At 47.0% G+C, this 21,269-nt stretch overlaps 1 protein-coding gene across 1 annotated transcript in view; it reads right to left on the minus strand.

The window, feature by feature from the left end:
* LOC129388013 (venom metalloproteinase antarease-like TpachMP_B) overlaps positions 1-21,269 on the minus strand; it is a 53,884-nt gene that overhangs the window by 17,909 nt on the left and 14,706 nt on the right. Inside the window, exons 4-7 of the mRNA XM_072285127.1 lie at positions 10,599-10,707; positions 2,757-2,894; positions 2,228-2,378; positions 1,246-1,365 (exon numbers count right to left, since the gene is read on the minus strand). Of these exons, the coding sequence (XP_072141228.1) occupies positions 1,246-1,365; positions 2,228-2,378; positions 2,757-2,894; positions 10,599-10,707 (518 nt within the window). The remainder of the gene's footprint in view (positions 1-1,245; positions 1,366-2,227; positions 2,379-2,756; positions 2,895-10,598; positions 10,708-21,269) is intronic.

Here is a 21,269-nt window from a genome sequence, read left to right on the forward strand (position 1 = left end):
CAGTTACATCCCACCAATGAAATTCGGTTTGGCTTCAAAGCAATTTTACGCGTTTGCATCTTCAAAGTGCTAGACACTTGCAAAATGCCTTCTGCTTTTGAGTTTGAAGATTTGGCTTAACAGGTAACTTGAGTTGATTAGAACTTAAAATATTCACCAAAAAATGACATCGCCAACCGTTTGCGACGGTTCCATTGTTTGCATGGCAGCAATTGTGTTTATCGTACTTCACATTCTCAAAATTGTTCATAACTAGCAAAATTTGCTTATTAATACACGATACTAAGAATGCACGAATGTTACGTTTTTTTTTTTCAAGCAAGCAAGGAAGCGCACATTTTCCGAATATGGGTAAACTCTCTCGTGTACACATGGGGAAGCCTTGCTCACGAGGCGATTCCCATGATAACCCTCAGTGTCTCGCTCATATGCTCAAAGGCAAGCCAAACAGAAAAGCTAGAGCACTGGCGTGGAAGGAGTATTCGAGGGAATGCCGGATACATGCTGCTGAAAATGAGTTCCTGGAGCTTTTTAGGCTTGGTGCTTCAGAGATGAACACCTAAACTAGATTTCATGTAAAGACTGCTTTTTTCTCTGAAAAAAATAACTATCTCTTCTACGTAGAAACATTTTGCTATGAAACATTTCCAACAATTTTGTTCCGTGTAAGGCATCTACTGAACTAAAACAGTAATTTCGCCTGATTTAGGTTCTATTAAATAAAGATATCTCTTTGCATATTGCCCTCTTTATGGGATGTCACTCTCGAAAAGGGTATTTCAAAGCACGTTGCATATATTTGTATGTTTCCCACATGTTGGTATATTTTGAAATAAGACTTTGTATGGTTGATAAGATATGTCATTGCTAATTAGGCGCAAGTTCTTGAAACCTTAGTTCCGAGAAAGGAGAAAAATTGTGAAACTGTTTGATGTTCGAGATGTGTCCACCAAACCTGTTCAACATCTAAAAGGAACCTTCAGTGTAACATGTGACATGGCATAAGCAAAGTCGCCGAACACGAGACTCATCGGTCTGCGTACTTCAGTAAGCGTACGGTCACTTTCAAGAAATCAACAGCGAACTGCAACCTAAACGCACGTAAATCATTTGTGCTGCTGACAATTCACTGCTCAGTTTGCGCTCTTTGACCACTTCTGGCCCTTCCACCAATAAAACCAGATCACCATAATCACTAATCACTATGCTTCTATACTATATTCTTTCTTCAAATATGAAACTTACGAGGAAGGGATTTTCATTGTTGCAGGGCGTATGGTCTCTATCATGTAGATAATATCCAACTCCAACTGATTTTGTTTCGTTGTAGCTAACGCTGCATAAAAAGTAGCAGGGTCGCTTTGTCTAAATGACGAAAACAAAACGGCACAAATTATACAAATGTAGAATGATCGGTAGTGCGGCACTGTTTACCAATGCGAGTATAGACCGGTCGAAAGTTTTCAAGAAAACTACTTTACTACTGTGTATTTGGCACCACAGCAAAATACCGTAACAGCCTTAACAATATTTTAGATGTCGACTATCGATAACATTCGACGGCAATTCATTAACATTGAACCACTATAAAAACCCACCGTATTGCCACCGTCGAAAGCAGGTATGTATAAGGCGCGTAATATAGCGGCAATAGTCTGTCGCACTAGCCTAAAATCACACAATCCTGCAATTTAGGCTGAACCCGAAAGTAAAGCACTGAAAATATATAAAACATCCAACGCTCCATGTACTCCTCTCATGCGAGGTGTGACATCATAGAGTGCTGTGCGCAGTACGGCATTCTGCGCATTTTGCGTTTGAAACTCCGCCTTGTTTCTGCGGTTTGTGCGCTCTATAAATTTCGGCCGATCCCTAAAAGTGTGAAGTAAAAATGTTAAGTTGTCAGACACTTCTGCTACTTTCCTAACATGAGTGTTAACGCGGTCGACTGCAGCGTGCAGTCCCTCCGCCCCATTTTCACCCCCAAATATAGCTGAGAAAAACATTGAATTTTGGTTGACGCCAATATAAGCTTGAATAATAATGCATTTTATTTTTAATTTTCAGAAAGGCCAAAATTGAGCGCACTGCACCAGTAACAGAAACAAGGCCTAGGCCACACCATTCAAGGGTCTCACTACAGTTCGAGAGGATGAGTTTTGTTAAGTGATATGCACATCATACTTGGAGCACATTATTATAACTTCAACGTAACGAATCAACGTACCTCAATGCGTGAGATTGACTGCCCATCACTCATGTGTTTTTGACATGCTTCAGACCTTAGATTCCACAGTTGTGGATTATTCTCAAGCCTTGTGCCGAATTGAGGTTGCTTGATGTCTGCCTCTCCAAACAAACAGATAGCTTGGGGTGTACTGCGCAAGTAGAAAATACGAGAGGTACACAAATAAGCAGTTGTAAAAGTAGGAGATCTGTGTTTAGATTCTATAGCAGTTGAAGGGAAGTTTTGTCAAGAGCACAAAAAAGCACTTGATAAGCCTAAAATTACGCCCAAAACGGGACGATATGAAGCACATATCAATTTAATTTCGCATCCATGCTATTGTCAACAAATCAACGATGATTACGATACCTATCAACTGTCCCTTTACTAAACCCCTCTACATCTGGCAAACGTTTGTACTATAGAAGTACCCTGTTGATCACAAACGTAACCTTTCCCAACCGCTTGTGTTACACTACCCTAATAATAAAGGAACGTGCAAGAAGCGCCATGAGAAAAACGAACTTACTTCAAAAATGCATTGATGGACGCCTTGCTACAGCTTGAGTACGTTTCTCCTCTCTCTTCAAAATAGGGGTTCATTAGGTGACGACCACTCTCTGGACACCCACTGGATGCTTCTTGTCCATCGTGAGCAGATCCGAGCCTGAAAGTGTATAGTTGTTAATGTGCATGCAGTCTACATGACGTTATCTATAATCAGATGATCGACCCCTGTAAACCACGGCTACGGACCCACCTACATATGCGAGCACACGTTATTTGTGATGAAGTACTAGCCCAAATATTTATTTTCCTTTGCTGATGAAAGTCTGTGAGCTATTCTTTGCATAACTACCTCGTTCATGAACATCGCTCGTGCTCAAGCCCATGAAAGAGGCCTTTTGTCGCACATCAACAATAACAAATTACTGAACCATAAGAGGAAATGTCGTTACTCTACTAGGAGCCACACTCACAGGCGTATCATTGTTGATTAAACTTCAATTTTGTGTGTGTAGTCCACACGTCTCGCCGTTATTCCTGCGATTCTTGTTGATTAGGAACGTTCAATAAACGTGTTTTCATTGTTGTTGTTCTCGATATAAATATTCGCAATTACATAGGCTTATACGGCATACTTCCGCTGGCACCAGGACTCAAAACAAAGACAGTACAGTACAAGTAAGTTCAGCCCATTGGTCTGGCCCTAGGACAGGCTTAGATTCTCGAGCAGGCCAAATGTCCTCCCAGGAACAAGAGTTGCCCCCTCCCCCTGGACTACCATGTGCACTATTTTCGCAGCTCTCTGTGCCGCTCCCGCAGTTAAACCAGAGTGAAACAACGTGAGTGCGTCGATAGCGTACCGTAGAATGGTCTTCATGGCAGGGTCCGACATGGATTTATCCGCGCACTGTGGTTGTTCATTCTGATATTCCGAAGTCCTTGTTTACAAAGGCAAGCGTAGTTAGGAATGAGAGTCCGGCCTTGCGTTGCTCAGTTCATGCAATGTATCTAGACGATCGGCCGAAAGCCATTAAGCTACCTCCTTCTATGCCTACGCGGTTGAAGCCGATTAGCTCTATTTTATTCTCGTTTCTTGCTACAGCTCGTTTACGTGGACGACGTGACCGCCTCCTCGGAGGGGGCGCTGCCACTGCCGCCTCTTTGTGTAAAGCGCTGGCGTTGCTCATTTGGGACAATATTTTCACCTGTTTTCCTGGGTGGTGGAGGGGAAGCACTGCTATGAATTTGCCTCATGTGGTCCATTGAAACTACACCATTACATTTGTCTGGCTATGCGTAATTATATCTCGTGGCTGTGCCTGGCCTGTGCAGATAGGGCTGACATAGCCTAATTCTATGCACTTGCAGCGTACCAGTAATCGGAGCACACAAGGACGCACGAGGTGACTCACGCAGCCCTGCTTGACTTGATGAGGTAGCGTGGGTCCCTCGAACACTATGTTGACCCTCGACCAGCCACGGTAACGATAAAACTCCAGGGCATCACTCTTAGTGACAAAATCGTTTGTGTTTTTTCATGCCTCCAGTGAAAGATCACATCGAAAATTACGCCTGTCTCAGTGCGATAAGCGTGCAGGATAAATGGCAGGGCTTGTTTATGCTGTATGTCAGGCTCTTCGCAAAACATAATGAAGGATCAGCGTCCAGTAGCTCGCTTCAACGGCAATCGCGCAATCGCTGGTGCGGGCTCACGTTTCTAACAAACAAACATATAGGAATGTTTGTAAGGGCTCAATGAACGATGGAAAAATATGTAGACGAGATTGTACGAAAACTGGACACGACTTGCCCTTCGGAAAGGCAAAGGACCAAACATTTTGCAGTTCACAGTCTATCAGTTAACAGTTAGCGGTTAATAATGCTAGTTTCAACGTCGTTAATTAAACCCATTCTCTTAATTCACGCCAGTACACAAACCATCGCACGCGATTTATCATATATATATATATGTGTGTGTGTGCGTGTGTGCGTGTGTGTGTGTCTGTATGTGTGTGTGTGTGTGTGTGTGTCTGTGTATACCTATTACATGTAGCGCGAAAGTTCTAGTGGATTCGGACTTACTTATATTCCACACAGCTGTCCTCACTCATGCTCATATTCATCCTAATTCCTGTTAACCGGGCTGACTCACACTCACACAGCAAAATTACACGTAGCCTCGCGCACTTAGAATTAGATGTTGCGAAATTCTACTCATAACTGCTAACTGGGACTCGAGCGCACTAGTATTCTACTCAGCTATCCTAATTCAAACTCGGACGAAGTAGAAATTTCAATAAACACCCGTAATCAGACCCAGACACGCAGAATTCTACTCAGCACAGCTCTTTCGTACACAATCAGGAGAGATACCCAAGTAGGTCGACTTAGACTGCGCCTTTTCTTACGCGAGTGTTGCTCATGAATTCATCGCATCATATGTTAGAAGTCCTTGAACCTCCGTACGTGACCAAGATCTAGCAAGTGCAGGGTGTACGACGTCATTTACTGAAACTTCACGGTTGGCGTCAGACGTCAGCATAGTGACTAGCCAGGGGAGTACAAACTTGATATAGGGCGGCAAGAAAACGGATGAAACCTCCAAGCGTTTTAACAAGGGAGAACACTGCGCTCCGAAGGGGCAAATCAGAACCATTTTCTTCGTTTTTGGCGCCTTGGCAGTTTCTTCCGTTTTCTCGCCGCTCTATATCACGTTCGTAATGCATTACCAATTACCCGAATTTTCAGCGCAAGTGGCCATGGGTGTCAGCAAACGAGGGGGCGCGGCACGGACGTAAGGTACCTTTTGCTAGACCTAAGATTCATTTCGACTTTCAATGAGTGAACTATGAAAAAGAAGAGAACTCAAACTACAGACCTATAGGGGCCTTGACGCCTACAATAGGCGACCCGATGCGGACATTCCACCTGTGGAAGCAAACACTTTCGTCGGGGAGACGGCATTAGTCCACCTTCTAGTGACGGACAATTCTTGTCAGACGACTTAGCATGCGCCACAAACGTGCGGCACTTGCCAACTCTAGGCAGCGTGTGACACCACTTTCGATTACTGACCTATCAGAGATTACCCTCCTGTTGGTAGCCGCAAGTCTCTTATGTAATGGTAATGAAAACGCGCCTAATTGTTTGGCAGTGGACGTCGCGGTGTGAACACCATGCACACCATACACACCAAACATGAGTTTATGCATGGTACGTAGATTTCATATGGGTGTAACAAAATGAGTGAAATAAAGTTGCTTCCTCTTCCTCGAAGTAGCAGGTCGTACAGCATCTCATACTGGAGAGCAAGTTCAGGACGTGCAGTGGCTAGCAGCTACTGTACAGATGGATAGGAAATTCAGCTTTGATGTTCAGCCTGTTGTGGTGGACGCTTCATCCACAGTAGGTACATTGCAAACGGTGCCAAGATGTAGCCATCTAGCCGAGGTTGCATTGCTGTTGTCTCAGCTGCTTCTCTCCTTTGCAAATACTCGGTGAACGTGCACTTTCTGGCCGCTTTAGCAACTTCTTTTTACTCGTCTTCTGCAAGCAGTCGGTCATGACCAGCGCTAAAACCACAAGCACAAAGCGGAGGAGCACAAGGCCACTTCCCCTTTAGTTAGATGAATGATAAGGTTGGTTGCTACTGCCATCCTACCCTTTTACAGCGCAGCTCTGAGTCGCCCGTTTCTGCGGCGAGATCCGGCGCCTCTCGTAACCGAGCGAATGGGCACACCAAAGTCCGAAAGAGCGAACGCAAAACGTAGTGGGGCATGAAAGACTGCCATTGCGAAGAGAGCGCGAGGAAGAAAGCGGAGAAGGAGGCTGCAACAGTACCATGAGGCGGTAAGCAGAGGAGAACGGTAACGCGAAAGCGTTAGAAGAGAAGTGTTGTGCCGCGCAAGACGGACTCTGCGGCGATGATAGCTACGAAATGGCGCCAGAGTAGCCCGCGTCATCTGTGTGGGAGCAAAGCGCTGCATGAGCGGAGGTCTGTCTGCGGCGGTTGATGTGAATTGCACACACGCGTCACCCACATGCTGCCATTCGCGATCTCCCAATTAGCGAGGCAATCGTGCCACACTTCGCTTCGTTTGGAACGTGCCGTAAGAAAGAAATTGCGAAATAAAAACGTGTTTTGACGCGCTGAAGCATCGCGTTAAGTAGCATGGTAATCGCGGGTGATCTTCTTTTTGTGCGTCTCCCCCTCCATAACGGTAAAAACAACCTTTCCCAGGTGCCGAAGGAATTATCGACATAGTACACTAAAAATACAGTAACACAAGTAAGCGGGAATCGAAACAAAAGAGGCACTGAGAAGAACATTGCACACAGACAAACGAAGAGGGCTCATTATTCGTATAACAATAATGCACACCCGGGCGCAGATATTCTTTGGAGTGGTAATTACGACCCCGGTGCCTAATATTAACCCCAAATTTGAGGCGATTTTTTTATATCAGAGCGAGGTTATAAACCAATCCTTCAATGGGTAATAAAAGTGGACACTGATATCTTCAAACATTCTAAAATCAGGGCGCCTGGTAACACGTGTTTTTGCGTTTAGGTGTTCTTATTAACATAACACATATGCACTTTTTAAAGACCACGCAAAAATGTGTGCTCGTTCACCACCGTTCGAAATAGACAGAATTATTCGAATTGGCCTGTTTGGTATAGGGAGACTCGTTTATTTCACGTTTATTCTTGTGCGTGTATAAGAGACGAGAGAAAGCATAAAGAATATCTTGCACATTCCACGATATGCCACTTCACAAACCAGTTCTACTCCCTACTCTCCAAACTCGCGATAGATCGGCAAATGTCACATCGCGTCCTACTCCCTTATCAGGCTTCGCAGGTTATCTCTCTTAGCTGCGCTCTTGTATGGTAAGCTCGGTCGAGGAACAAGTGCTCCAACCGCCACCGCCATCCTGTGTTTACTAAGATGTCCTCTCAAGCCACTAGCCGCTTGCTTGTGCAGTTTGTCCTTACATATGTGATTTCTTTGGAAGCCCCTGTCACTGCTCTGTGACTTCTTACCTTTGCATATTTACAGGCAGGAAAAATATTTGTCGTGGCCTCTGCCAGATTAACCCGCTTTCATTTATTCAGATCTTTCGGTTAGCTTTCTAAACTGCCCCTCGTTTTCTTCAAGCGTTCTGCGGGTCTGTTTGAAAGAAGGTACAGGCATTTGAGCATGTAGCGCCCATGCGACACCGAAACGCGAGGGAGCTAATGTCGGCGGTTTCTCTTCGAAAAACGAGAAAGAAAGTTGAGTAGCGCTTGCTCGATGCGCAAGCGCAGCACTCTCAGCGTTGTTTTAGAAGCCTATTACGCTGGTGTTATTTGTCGGGTGCTCCGTTGCGACCCCTCAGTTGGCGAAATTGGTATCCTGAGAGAACGCATCTGTCACCGCCTTTCACTAGCCGGAGCCCCAGTTCAGCCCACCACTACTTCAGTTCCGGTCCGGTCACGCTACGTCACCGAATGGTTCGTGCAGTTCGAGCTGGCTCTGGAGCTGAACAACATCTCGATCCAGGACTTCACGCACGAGTTACTCTTCCAGGTACTGCCGCCTAACCTGAAACTCCGCCTCAGGCTTCCGTTGTCTGTCCCTGGGCTCCTACGATAAGCTACGACAGGCCGTGCCGAATTAGCCGTGCGCCCTTTTCTAGATGTTGACAGCACAGTACGCAACTTATCTTCCACAACGCCCTCGCGGCGAATTCCAAGCGCGGCTCTTCAGGGGCCTGTATGCCATTGTCATCAGGCAAGCCTTCTTCCCTCGCCTTGCCACAATACCGTCCCATTGACCGACAGGTGCGCTGTCGCGCATTCCCCGCCCTCAGCCTTTCACCAGATGTCTCTTTCCTGTAAGTACGCGCACATTGTTCTTGTCAAGGGTATCGGCACGACAACGATACCGGACACTTAATCGCCTTTCTCGCCATCAACGATCGCACGTAACAGGTGACACTGCCGACCTACCGAAGGCTCCGGCACTCCACGCCTTCGGGCCTGTCTCAAAGAACATCGCACTTGGCGCTCGGCCACCGACGAAATCTCCAACCGATCTGTCCAGATCATCCGCTTAGCCAGCCTCCGAGTACGCCCACAAACTTTGCACCTTGCCGAATCTGCGGCTTCCGACCATGCCAACTATCGCCACCGCAAACACAAGCCACGACCGACTGCGACCCCCGAGTTCGAATAAACCATCTTTCCAGGTTAAAACACATTGCCGGGCTAGTTGGTCTGACTCAATGACAGAATGTGCAAGCGCTACTGAACGAGGCCGTACAAGAAACAGATACACAGGACAGCGTGGTTAGCGCAGTCCTCGACGCTGTTGCAGCAGGTAACTTATCCTACCGAGTGCTTCCGAATATTCACATGTGCTCCACGGACGTTCGCGCTTCGCCGCTGTACGCCGCAAGGTCTCGTCCCGCTCCCGGGTTTTGCGGTGTCGCAAGGCAAAACACACTGCATCCGGCGTCAAACGTTGATGCCGAACGACCAGACACTCCTAAAAGCCTCAGCCCCACTTTGCCTGGTCAGCCGATAGCTAAATAACGACGCAATTTGTCGCCAGCTGCGCCGGAGCAATTTCGCTTCCCCACAGGGTGCGCCACGTCCACTTGCAAGTTGCAACGCATGCGTCGTGCCCGCTAAACGCTTCGACTGAATTGCGCGCGCGCGCGATCCCTAACTCGTGCGCCGACGACAACTCTCGCGGAAGCACCTTCGACGCACCATTCGCCTCAGAAGCGCCGTGTTTCGTCCGAGTTCAAAATGTATGTGCCGACCTTCATCTCGTCATTTTGGCGCGTACTTCCCAATAGCGTCCATTCATCGAGTCCCTCGCCCGTTGCGTAGCACCCTATGCCGCCCTCCTGAGCTATGCGGCATACTCCATGACCTACATGCTGACTACTTATATTGACCGTTTGTGACGCGGCCACACTAACTCGCCATTTTGCCGTTCCGTCTCGGAGGTGGCCCTGTAGCGCCCACCGACGCCTCAGCGCGGGGACTCAGAGGTCTGCGTTCTCAGCCGGTGCAGTGGGGCTGGCTGCGAAAAACCAGGGAAAAAAATCTGGTCAGGGCGTGCTCGATGCGCAAGAATGACAAGAAGAGTACTTGTGCTTTACGTGGCAAAATAACGATCTGAGTAGGAGGCGCACCGTAGCGGGGGACTCCGAATTAATTTTCGCAACCTGAGGTTCTTTAACATGCACCCAATGAGCGGTACACGGGCGTTTTTTTTGCATTTCGCACCCATGACACATGCAGTGTTCTGCAAGCCTACTGCGCTGGTCCTCTTGGTTGGTCGCTCCGCCGCGACCCCTCAGTTCCCGACAAGCAAAACGTCCCGCCACAGTGATGCTTTCTTCCCTACGGTACCAAATGGGTCCTATGTTCTTACGTTTAAGACGGCGAGCGAATACTATTTTTATAAACCACCTTCCTTATGCATTTCTTCCGTCTGGACAGCTTAGGCAATATTTGCAAAGTTGCAGTAATGTGAGCGTGTTAAACGTCATATTCGTAATTCTGCTACATACGCTACAACCAAGCTAACGGCGACATTTTTCTAATTTTATTTGGTTTGTCGAAGCATTCTGGCGTAGCGATTCCTACGCTAGGCTTCTAACCGTCATAATCTTGAAGGCACTTTACTGTGAAGCTGCCCGATAGTTCAAGCAGAGCGGCACAGCGGCCCAGTTGCCGCAATTACCCTTGTACAATGGTGAGTGCGGGGAAACATTTTGTAACAATGGCAGCCTATCATATATCATGTATGTGGTAAAGGCTGAGGCTGTTTCACATTTTGGTCTACCATTTTTCAGGCACTTACGCATGTGATATTTCATGAGCAGTGCTCAAGGAAGATCTGTACATGTCACCAGAGTCCGACACAATCGCCACCTTCGTCTTACCGCAGGTTGCATTCCTCCAAGTCATTCCTGTCAATATAAAAACACAGCAAGTGTTAGGTTGTGGAGACGTTGTACTCGAGGTGCATAAGGATCCCACCTATGAATTCATCTAAGTTCTCAAGACCTTTCCTTTGACGAAAGCTTTTGATAAGTAAAACAATTGCTCATATAATAAATTCCAAGTTTATGTCTAAATTATTACGTCTTTAGCACTAATTAGCACTAATTAGCATTTAGCACTAATTAGCACGCAACGTCAACTCAAGCTAGCCTGCTATGACACTCTTCTCGGCGTTTTTGATGCGTTAACATTACTAGGCTTACTGTGCGACCCCGCGGTCATCAGAAAGCCGTGGGAGAAAGTTAGAATACAAATTACGTCATTTTCATCTATCTAAAAAGAAGTGACCACGGTGAAGATTCGATCCACAGCCCTACCACCACTGCTACCGCTGCGTAGCTGAGTGCGCTAACTACTGTGTCACCGTTGCAACTGGCAGCAACGATGAATGTCTTCGACGCTGGCGACGTGTCTGGGTTCTGCCTGGGGGGCGGTTCTTCAAATGGCGCATGATAGGAATGGTGTCACTGTCGGCGCGTTGGAGTTTTCACCTTCCGAAGTTTAGTCACTCCCGTCTGCATCATCACGCGGGGCAGCAAAACATGGCCGGAGTTCGCCAGTTTATTGCCGACAAACTACGAGGCCATCGCAGCGCAGCGAAACGTGCAAAGCGAGCTGCTCCAGCGAAACAACCTTCACAGCCCAAGTGCCCGACGACCCGAAAGGCAGAGCGAGGGGCTGCCGATGCCAACGTTCATCGGCGGGATGCAACCGGTCTTAAATCCAAGTTCGCCTCTCCAGTAGATACAATCACCACTTCGCGAGGCACCATAATCAATTTGGTCTTCGATAACATGCTACGCACAGTGCACGAATAATGACATGCTACTCCGATCACAAGGCCATGCTACTGTTAGTCAACTTGGACCGACAGACCCGTCACCGGAGTACCGATGAAGGACAAAGTTCACAAGCACCAACAAAACCTTCGCCTAAGAAGTTTGTGAACGCGCGTGGAATCTACAGATTATTTTCTCAGACGGACACTTATCTGTACCTTTTTTAAACGAAGCTTTCATTGACAACTTGACCCTGTTTTGCTGGTTGTGTCCGTCTTCGCAGGGTGTGAGTTTAGACCGTATATGTATTGCAGGAAATTTAGACCGGTAAATTATTGGCAGCAAGCACACCTCTATTGGGTCTGTTGAGTCAATAGATAAAAGGTGTGCTTGTATTGTAGGATAAGACACACCGTTAAAAACAGGTCTAGTAAAATTGACCATTATGCTCAACAGCCTCATGAGATATAATATTGCTAACATTTGCGCTGCGCCAGTCGCTGGCCATTTCGTGTACACAGCACCTAATTTATTTTATATAGGTTCTAATATGTCAACTGAATCTGTTCTTTCCCATTATATCATCGTGTATACATCAACGCTGAAGCGCGTACTCCTGCCGGAGACGCAAGAAAAACTGCTTGAGGCATGCTGTATTGTGGTATTCTGTTGTTCTCGTGGTACAGTTGGCACCAGCATGAATCATTTAGTTGGGATTGTCTCATGGTGCATAACGATTGCCATGATATCTTTTTCCGAAACTATTAACAAATCTACGGATTTCGTCATTGGGCGGTAGTATTACATTTTTTTTTTTGTAGTGAGCGTAACACTTGTAAATATACACGAAATTTGCTGTACATGTATCGATGCCCCAATCGTGACATTGATCTATTTTTATGAAACAAACGACACCCAGCATTACCATAATACGAGCTCGTCGTATTGGCAAATCAAGCTATGTGAAGGTCTACTTCAAAGGTGGATGTCTACTATCGCACGTGAAGGTCGGCCATTTTCATCATACTGTGCGAGCTTTCGTGCCCAAGCCCCTACAGGGTCGGAATTGTCAGAGAATTGGACATGTGAGTGTTCTGTATAAGAACCTAGGCATTTGCTCACGGTGTTTCAAGTCACATAGATGTTACACTTGTCGTGTAGCGAACTACATGTGCTCCAACTACAAGTGTGCATACGATGCGACTTCGAGAGATCGCCTGTTCCAGAAAAATGTACGGAGGATCTTGACGCACGTGGTTGGAGACCATTCGACACATAAAGAAGACACATCTAAAGTGACACGCCGACGTTCCCGGCACTGCAAGTCAAGAAAGCACAGTAATAGTTCTGAGAAAGTGCCTAATCCGGCTAAGACCGGTCGTCAACCGCTGACGTCATGCATTACCAGCACAGAAGAGAGAAGGACACCCACCATCGCTGTTTCAAGCAAAGCATGGCCAGCTATACTGAAGCCACGCTAACTTGCAGAACTGCGAGACGCCACTTGTCTACCAAGTACGAATAGCATTGCAACAGGCCCTGCAGCCGGCCGTGTAGCAGTCTGCACAGAAGGCCAGGACTTGCAAGTGCTCGCCATGCTGGCGTCACTCATGAATGTTATGCGTACATTACTGACCAACTTGAGCTCCCCATGTTTGCATGCAGCACACTGCAGGTACTGGACGTGACGAATCCAGTACTGGCAAGTCATGCATAGCATCATGGCTCATTTGCCACGGTGTTTCCGTAAAGATGTCAAGGAATCATAATGCTCGATGCCTCAGATCAAGAGTTTCGGGCTTTCGACATCTCGTTTTCAAGAACAATATTCTCATCGTCGTCGTCGTCTACGAACCACACCTTCAAACCACAATCCGGCTGTCGGGATGTGAAGCTTTCTCATTCACAACGTGTAGTGTCCTCACCAACGCGTGATTTATGTTCGGGGTGAACACACTTACGTGGTACGAGTTTTAACTCACTACGACGACCAATACAAGTGTTTAACCGCAAAAAGAAACTTACATTCACTCTTGTCGCTGCATCTATTTCTCCAACAAGTCGTTTCGACACGCAGCGACTGGGTGCTTTGTTATCCGCAACACCTGTCCCTTGTATTCTAAGTGGGCATGTTAACACACACCACCGGCTCTGGGAGAGTTTGAAAATGGACTCAATGGAAAAAAACTAGTACCATTTGCCTCGGACCAAGACCTTTGTTGTCTCAATGAGGGCAGCCAAACATGTTTACGGGGATTCACCTACAGCAGCTATCTGGACTTTAGTTTGGTCTCTAGGTGTCCTTGAAGCAGTCTAAAGTGGTTCTCAGAAATAAGAACCCATAGAGGTGATCGCATTCCTGTCTATTTGAACATCAAGGTAGTGGCCAAGCCTCTATCTACCGACCTCCTTAGAACAGACTGAACTAAGTTCAGGGCGTTTATGGAAGACGAATGTCAAGAAGGCCGCCCATCATTCCTTGAGAATCAGATTCAAAAGGCACTTCACGAGAATATGTTCACATTTAGGCCTTCTCCAAACCATACTGAATACGAAGGGGAATTAGAAAGGCTTCGAGCGATTCACTGAAGAGCAGAAAGAATATACAGGCGCACCAAATGTATTCACCATCTGAGGGAGATGAGGCGAATCCAAAAGAATATCCAAATCTGCATCGATACGTTTCAATCACAAAAGTTGACGTGAACAGCCTCTGCTGTACCGTCTGTGGCTAGGCAGTCGCTTTTATGAACTCATATTCTTTCCTCATTGGACTGGCCAACAGCTCCACGTGCGACATATGAAACAGCGATGGGATGCTCGCACATATTATCTCTGTGCAAGATATAGTTGCAAGAGACAAGTGATGTGCGGAGTACTGGACCAGTTGGACAATCGTTCACTATCAGAACTCAAAGCTTGAGGTCAGTGCTCCCAAACAACAAGCGCGCTGAAGGCCTTACTCGCGTTATTAAGGTTCCTGCAGTCTCCGAGGCTAATCTATAGACTGTAAGAACGCTTCGCCGTACCGTGCCGTAGCGTAAGCGGTTTGTTAGTGCTCGTCTCTCTTTCTCTCTATGTGCCCATTGCACTCTATTTCTCTCGTTATCCTCCTTAACACTTCCCCCCGTGCAAGGCAGCCAACGGCAACTACCCCTGGTTAACCTTCCTGCTTTTCTATGCATCCTTTTCTCTCTCACTACCTCTCAAAAGTGGAAACCTTCTGCAAGTCTTCGGATCCTCGTAAACCTCTGTCACATGTATGTAGAAGCCACTGTCGCCTACTATCGTATCCGCAACAGCGCCACCCTTTGAAGTCTCTTTCCCCGCATCAAAGACGGCGTGGCTGGGGACTTCTGTGCGAGAATTGCTGGCTTGCCGTCACCTCTCGTATCAACATGAAGCGATGTTTCTGCATCCCAGGATTCCCGCATGAATTTCATCTTCTCTATCGAGGAGCTAGAAGGTACGCTGGCACCTGGGGCCTACGAGATCACATACAAGGCACTTGGAAGCCTTGGCCAAGAAGCCCGCAGCTTACTCTTGAAGATATACAAGCAATCCAGGAGCGAGGATTGATTCCTTCTTAGTGGAAGGTCAGCCGCCTAGTACCTCTAATTGAGAGTTCTAAATCTCTATCAGACTTGGCCTCGTACCGTCCCACGTCTCTTCCGGTTTGGCATTGAGAAACTAATGGAAAGAATAGTTTTGAAGCGCCTTGGAAGGTACTTAAAGCATTATTAGTTATATCCGAAAGCCGTGGCGAGCTTCCGTCGCAGTAGATCATGCATCGATAATGTCCCTAATTTGGTAACATCCATTCAACATCAAAAGAGCATGAAATGATTAACGGCGGCGAGTTTCTTGATGCAAAAGGTGGATATAATATTTGGTAAAGCAATGTGGGGGGCTACTTGGAGGACGTTCATGATTATATTACGCTTAGTGTTACACTGACAATTTAGGTGAAGGACAGGACGCGGACGTCCGCATCCTGTGAGCAATAATGTAGCACAGCAAGGAATCCTCGATGCTTTGACTGATGTAGGCCTTCGTGGCCGTGCGCTGCGCTGGATGTACACCTATATGGAGGGCCGGTCCTTCTTCATGCTTACAGAGGATGGCATGACATCCCACCATCTAAGCAGCAAAAGGGGTGTTGCCAGGCGGAGTGTCAAGACCCACATTCTTGAACGTAGCATTGTTGGTCCTTGCTAGATAATTGACACGCGCAGTCCAGGTATCCATCTATGAATATGATATCTGCATCTGGGCGCCCGGCGTGACGCATCCACAGATACGAGCGAGGCTGCAGAAGGTAGTCACACCAAGGTTTTCTTAGCTTCGTACGAAAGTCCTAGAACCCTCCTCAGAAAAGTGCCGATTAGTCGCATTTTCGCATTTACACGCAAAACAACGACTCGACATGTTATACGGGTAAATGGGCATGTAATTGTTTACGAAACAAAGCGCTGTTCTGTTGGGGTCATCACCATCCACGATGTGTGTTGGACGCCACATATTTCGTATACGAAGAAGTAGTTGAGTGCAGTATCCCACGTATTCAAATTTGTCTCCGGCAGTCGGGGCTCATCTGTGCAATCGATGTTGCAGCTGTACCATGCATTATTTAAGGGCTTCCAAAGCGCCTGCTGGAAAGCACCAGTAAAAGGAACCCTCACGCACTCCTGAGTACACAAGCCCAAGTTCTACCAGCGTGCCTCGGCCACCCTAAGAGTGAATCCACAGCAGCCACATACGACATAGCGCGTGACCATCCTATAACAACATACATTGCAGTCAACGCTCTATGATTGCACGTTCGACATGTGGTAAAGGTACAATTTCACCAGCTTGCTTGCCTGCCAACAACTATACCTCACACGAGTTTCAGCCGTCTCGTGACTACTCATGGAACATCCTTATAATCGAATTACATACCAGCAGCCTGACCTTCGCTGGACTGTGGTTTCGGAATTCACCTCCAGCATGCCTTACCATTCCAGGCAGGAAGAAGGCACACATGCCGTCAGCAGTATCGAAGCAGGCAGCATTATTGCTACTACACGAGGCCCACAGTGGGCGCTTACAAGTTTACACCGATGGGTCGGTCATGCACTCCAGTTCAGTAGGAGAACAGTTTGTCGAAGCACAATCTATAGTGATAGAATTCAGAACATCGCACTTGACATCAACGAGGGCTGCCGAACTTGCAGCTCTGCGTCCAGCAATTCAATTGATTGACCAAGGCCGCCTTCCAGAGTTTTGCTATCTACAGCACGCCGTGGAGCCCAGGAGCGACTTAGCGCCGAAACGCGGGAAACTTACCATCGTGCAGTTGAGGCAGGACGTGACATTGTATTTGAATAGTTGCCAAGTCATTGTGCCTACATTGGAAACGAGCAAGTGGACACAGCCTCTCGATCTTCACATAACACTGCCGAATGCGTTGCTATCCCACCATCAAGAAAAGATGCGGAGGGAAAGCTCTATGCGCTTGCTCGCGAGCTTACCTTGGCCCAATGGAATTCGGCTGACTTTCAAACAAGTGCCTTTGTTCCCTGGATTCTGATCTGATGCTCCGTCTTTCACGTGGCTTACCACGACGCTAGGTACCTCTCATCTGTCGACTGCGGCTTGGAACAGCTTTTACCAATGCGTACTCTTATCTTATCGGAATGGTCACAAGTCCAGATTGTGAACTTTACGAGTGCAAACTGATGACAGAGCACGTTCTTGCTAATGTTGTTTCAGCGCATAAAAACAAGTCCTCCGCACCACGCTCGACAGGACTGACAACCATCTCCTTACGGAAGGCCGAACTCAACCATGGTCCCAGCCGACGTCGGCACAGACTGCTTTAAAATCGCTAGTGTACTTGTTCAAGGAAACAGGACTGACTGAAAAACTATAGAATGTGCAAAGGAATGCTTCCCTTTTATTTTTTTCTTATTTTCTCAACTTTTCAGCACCTTACCCCATCCCCCTGTGGAAAGTAGCCAACCGGACAGCCTAATCTGGTTAACCCCTCTGCTTTTCGTCTCTTGTTTTCTTTCCTTCCTTCCTTGCAATCTTTACAATAAAGGGCAATGCCTGTTAACTTCATGAATGGTTCGATTTGTTAACTTAAGTTGATATGTGTAGAACATTTGCACGCGTCCTCCGGCACATATGTGTCTTGAAGTGGCTCCGTGGGCGTATTTCCCACGTAGGATATCGCTGAACCTTGTCCAACAAAATTCTACACCGAAGATTGCAGTGAGTATTGCACAAATTAAAAAGAAAGCGTGAGCTGAAAAAAAATGTGTGTAATAATAATCATCCTGAGAATTCATTCCAAGCCGACCTGCCTTGCGGACTCTCGGTCTCCATCTGTAAATTGCAATATGTGCCACAAGGTAATTAGTCAAGCAATTAATTACTAATTTTGTTATTTTGTCGATTTTGAATTTTAATTTTTGTGAAACTAATTTGAGCTTCTTCGAGTAGACCCTGTTATAGACTAGATTTGTTCTATATGCCACACGCAATATTAAATATTTTCGCAAGTATTCCCTGGAACACCCGGTAGATATGGCCTCTGCTATCTCTCGCCTAATCAGCCTCCTTACAACGCCAAGAGTACGAGCCCTGTTTTGTCTTTATGTACCTAGTGTACTTCGGGCTAATGTCAGCTGCCACTGAATTGCTGCTCTCCAAGCACAACGCTAGTGTGGGAACGACCTCGTTATCATTTAAGCAAGCCGCCTCTTCACAATAACGGAGCGCGCAGCTCCATGCCTACTTACACTGCAGGTCCTTTTCTGTCGCAAGACTATCACGCGCTATGTTGGTTGTCCTTTATGAAAGATCCTACTAGATGAATAGGTGGTTGGGTACTGCGTTCACCGAATTTTACCTATTCCGCCATCTACGAGCCTGAGCACCTTCACAAAGATCTCGATTCCTTGCTCCCTTGTACTGTCGACGATGCTGACGTCGCCGACCATTACCATCACCTTCGTTTTCTTTGTGTCTGCCTTCACTCACATAGGCGAGTAGCAGTACGTTGACTTCGTTGCGTGCACTAATCCACCACCTGCAATGTTGTCTGGTTTGCCCTTCAGGACGAATTTTCATATCATCCTAACTTCCACCGCGACGGGCTTCTTTTTTCCCCTCCCAGACACATACACAGAAATAGTCTTTCGGGCTCGTACATATGGCTGCGATCTCATATCAATTTCGCAAAAAGCCTTAGGTGTTGCCTGCTGGTCGTCTACACATCTATGTCTCCGCCGAACCATTCTTCTGTTGCACTTGACCTTTTGGGTCCCTTCCCATTTCAACTTCCGGAAACATATACGAAACCGCTGCAAAAAACTACGTCACCCGGTGCGCCAGGGCAAGGTACAACCAACCAGGTACAACACTGAGGTCGCAGATTTGTCTTGCATTACATTATACTATTTCATGGTGCCTGAACAACGATATGACCGAGCCGCTTAACCGCACCGTCAGAGATCGGCTGTTCAGGCACCTTCTTAAGGACCACCATGACTGAGAAATTGCCCACCTCACGTCTCATTTGCGTATAATTTGTCTCACTACGACACTGGCTGATTTTGTGCATTCGATTTGCTATGCGGTCGCAAAGCGATATTATCTGTAGACACAGTTCTCCATATGCCTGCCACTTCAAGAAGCAGGTACGTACGTGGCTCCATCGACCTGGCCGAGCACGTGCGCTAAAGTGCATGCACTTGATTGCCGGCCCTGTATATCATGCAGTGACGCCTCTACAATGTTGGGATCCATGACGTTCAATCATAGGATCGTGCGCTCCTGCTCCTGTGGTCACTGTCCTATCGTGCAAGGTTTTCGGAAAAGCTCATTTGCTGCTAGACGCACCTCTATGGCGTGCTGCACCAGATCCAACCAATGACGTACGAGATTATTCATGCCAATTCAACCCTGCCCTCCAGCTTGGCGACCAATGAAATCGTTCACGTCAGCACGCTAAGGTTTACCACACTGCGTCCGACCACAGCATGTACCAGCTCCGTGACGGCGCTTTAGCTGCCGGGCTTATTGCTAGTGGATAGGCCATTGAAGTCACTGAAGGTAGCCGTGTTTAAGAAGGCGATGACGATCCTTCAGCTAGCGGTGGCTCCAGCCTTCAAGTTTGTCGGGAGCATCTGCTCGCAAATATATAACTTGTATATAACTTGTCGTCTGCGTCTTTCCACTTAACATCATAATGAGCAAAGAGTCATATACTGATCTAAGAACGACATTATCTTGTACACCCTAATGAATGCTTCTCGAAATGGCTATTCTTCAAGATGACAATAAAAGATGAGAGCACTCATGGTGTCTTTGTATTACTATAATAAGTTCTAGCCCGGACAAAGTCCTAGATGATACACAGGCACTGCCACATGCTTTACTGATTATTATGGTGAAAGACTTAAGTGGCTCATGGGTCGAAAAATCCGATGTCCCGCGTTATAGAAATATTACCCTTGTGGCGTTATGGCACCAAAATTCAATGGTACCACAATGGATGCAATTTGAACCCAAGACCTTTAGTGTGACCAAAATGCTGGGACTAAAGTCAAAGCCACGACATCTGGTGTTAAGAAGTCAACTGTATTTAGGACAGTTAATTAGGATCAAATTAAGGCACTCGAACCCACGATCTTTGGTGGCAGAAAGCAATACGAAGTAACACATTCGAATCAGTATGTCAAATAACTTCAGTCATGACTCATGAGCGCTAAGGCTTTCGGCTTCATCCTCTTTAGCGTATGCTCAAGTAATTCTCAACTTTTATTTATTTTGATATGGGAGACACGTTTTCCAGTATATACCTATATTCAATTTCAAAAGGCATTCGCAGCACTATGGAAACTGTGGGACTCACAGGTAATAGGAAGGCAGAATGCTCATCGATATGTGATCATCCGTCCCGCGTCGTCTCCTAACCGCAACTGTAATCCACTAACTGCAAACACCACTTCACCTATCTATGCAACGTATCTTGTACTATCAGAAAATGAACTCTCTAATTGTGCCACTGATCCCACAGTTACGCCTCGAACTGCGTTCCCTGCACTAGAATATTACCTGTGTGCGTATTGTACCTTAGCCAGTGCTGCAAATGACTTGTGAGATGAAGAATTGGCTCAGCTGAAATTGCTAATCTTAAAGGGAAACATATTAGAGCGCCGCTCTTAGGCGCTCGTTCCTGCATTGAACGTCACCGTCGTCCCTCATCGTCCGCATAATCAAGCCAACGAGCAGAACCAAACATGGAAGAGCGAACGCGAAACGCGGATGATGGACGGCTCGAGGGAAAAGCGAAAGACGTGCAGAGGAACCACGAGGCGGAAAGCGGTTGAGGAAGGCATGAAGAACGCGTGGGAAGAAAAGCATGGCGCCGTGCAGGACAGGCTTTGCAGCAACTAAGGCTACGAGATGGCGCCAGATTTGTGCACGTCGTCCGTTCACCGATGACGGTACTGATGTCATATATGAAAAAAAAAGCATTGCATGGGCGATGGTCTGTCTGCGGCGGCTGCAGTGAATCACGCGCACGCGACACCTACGCGCTGCCTCTGGCATTCCCCCGATTCGCGAGGCCGTCGCGCCACACTTGGCTTCGTTTTCAATGTGCCGCACCGGACAGATCGTCCGCGCCAGCCAAT

Source organism: Dermacentor andersoni, chromosome 10 (genome assembly GCF_023375885.2).
Source record: "Dermacentor andersoni chromosome 10, qqDerAnde1_hic_scaffold, whole genome shotgun sequence".
NCBI classification, from domain to species: domain Eukaryota; kingdom Metazoa; phylum Arthropoda; class Arachnida; order Ixodida; family Ixodidae; genus Dermacentor; species Dermacentor andersoni.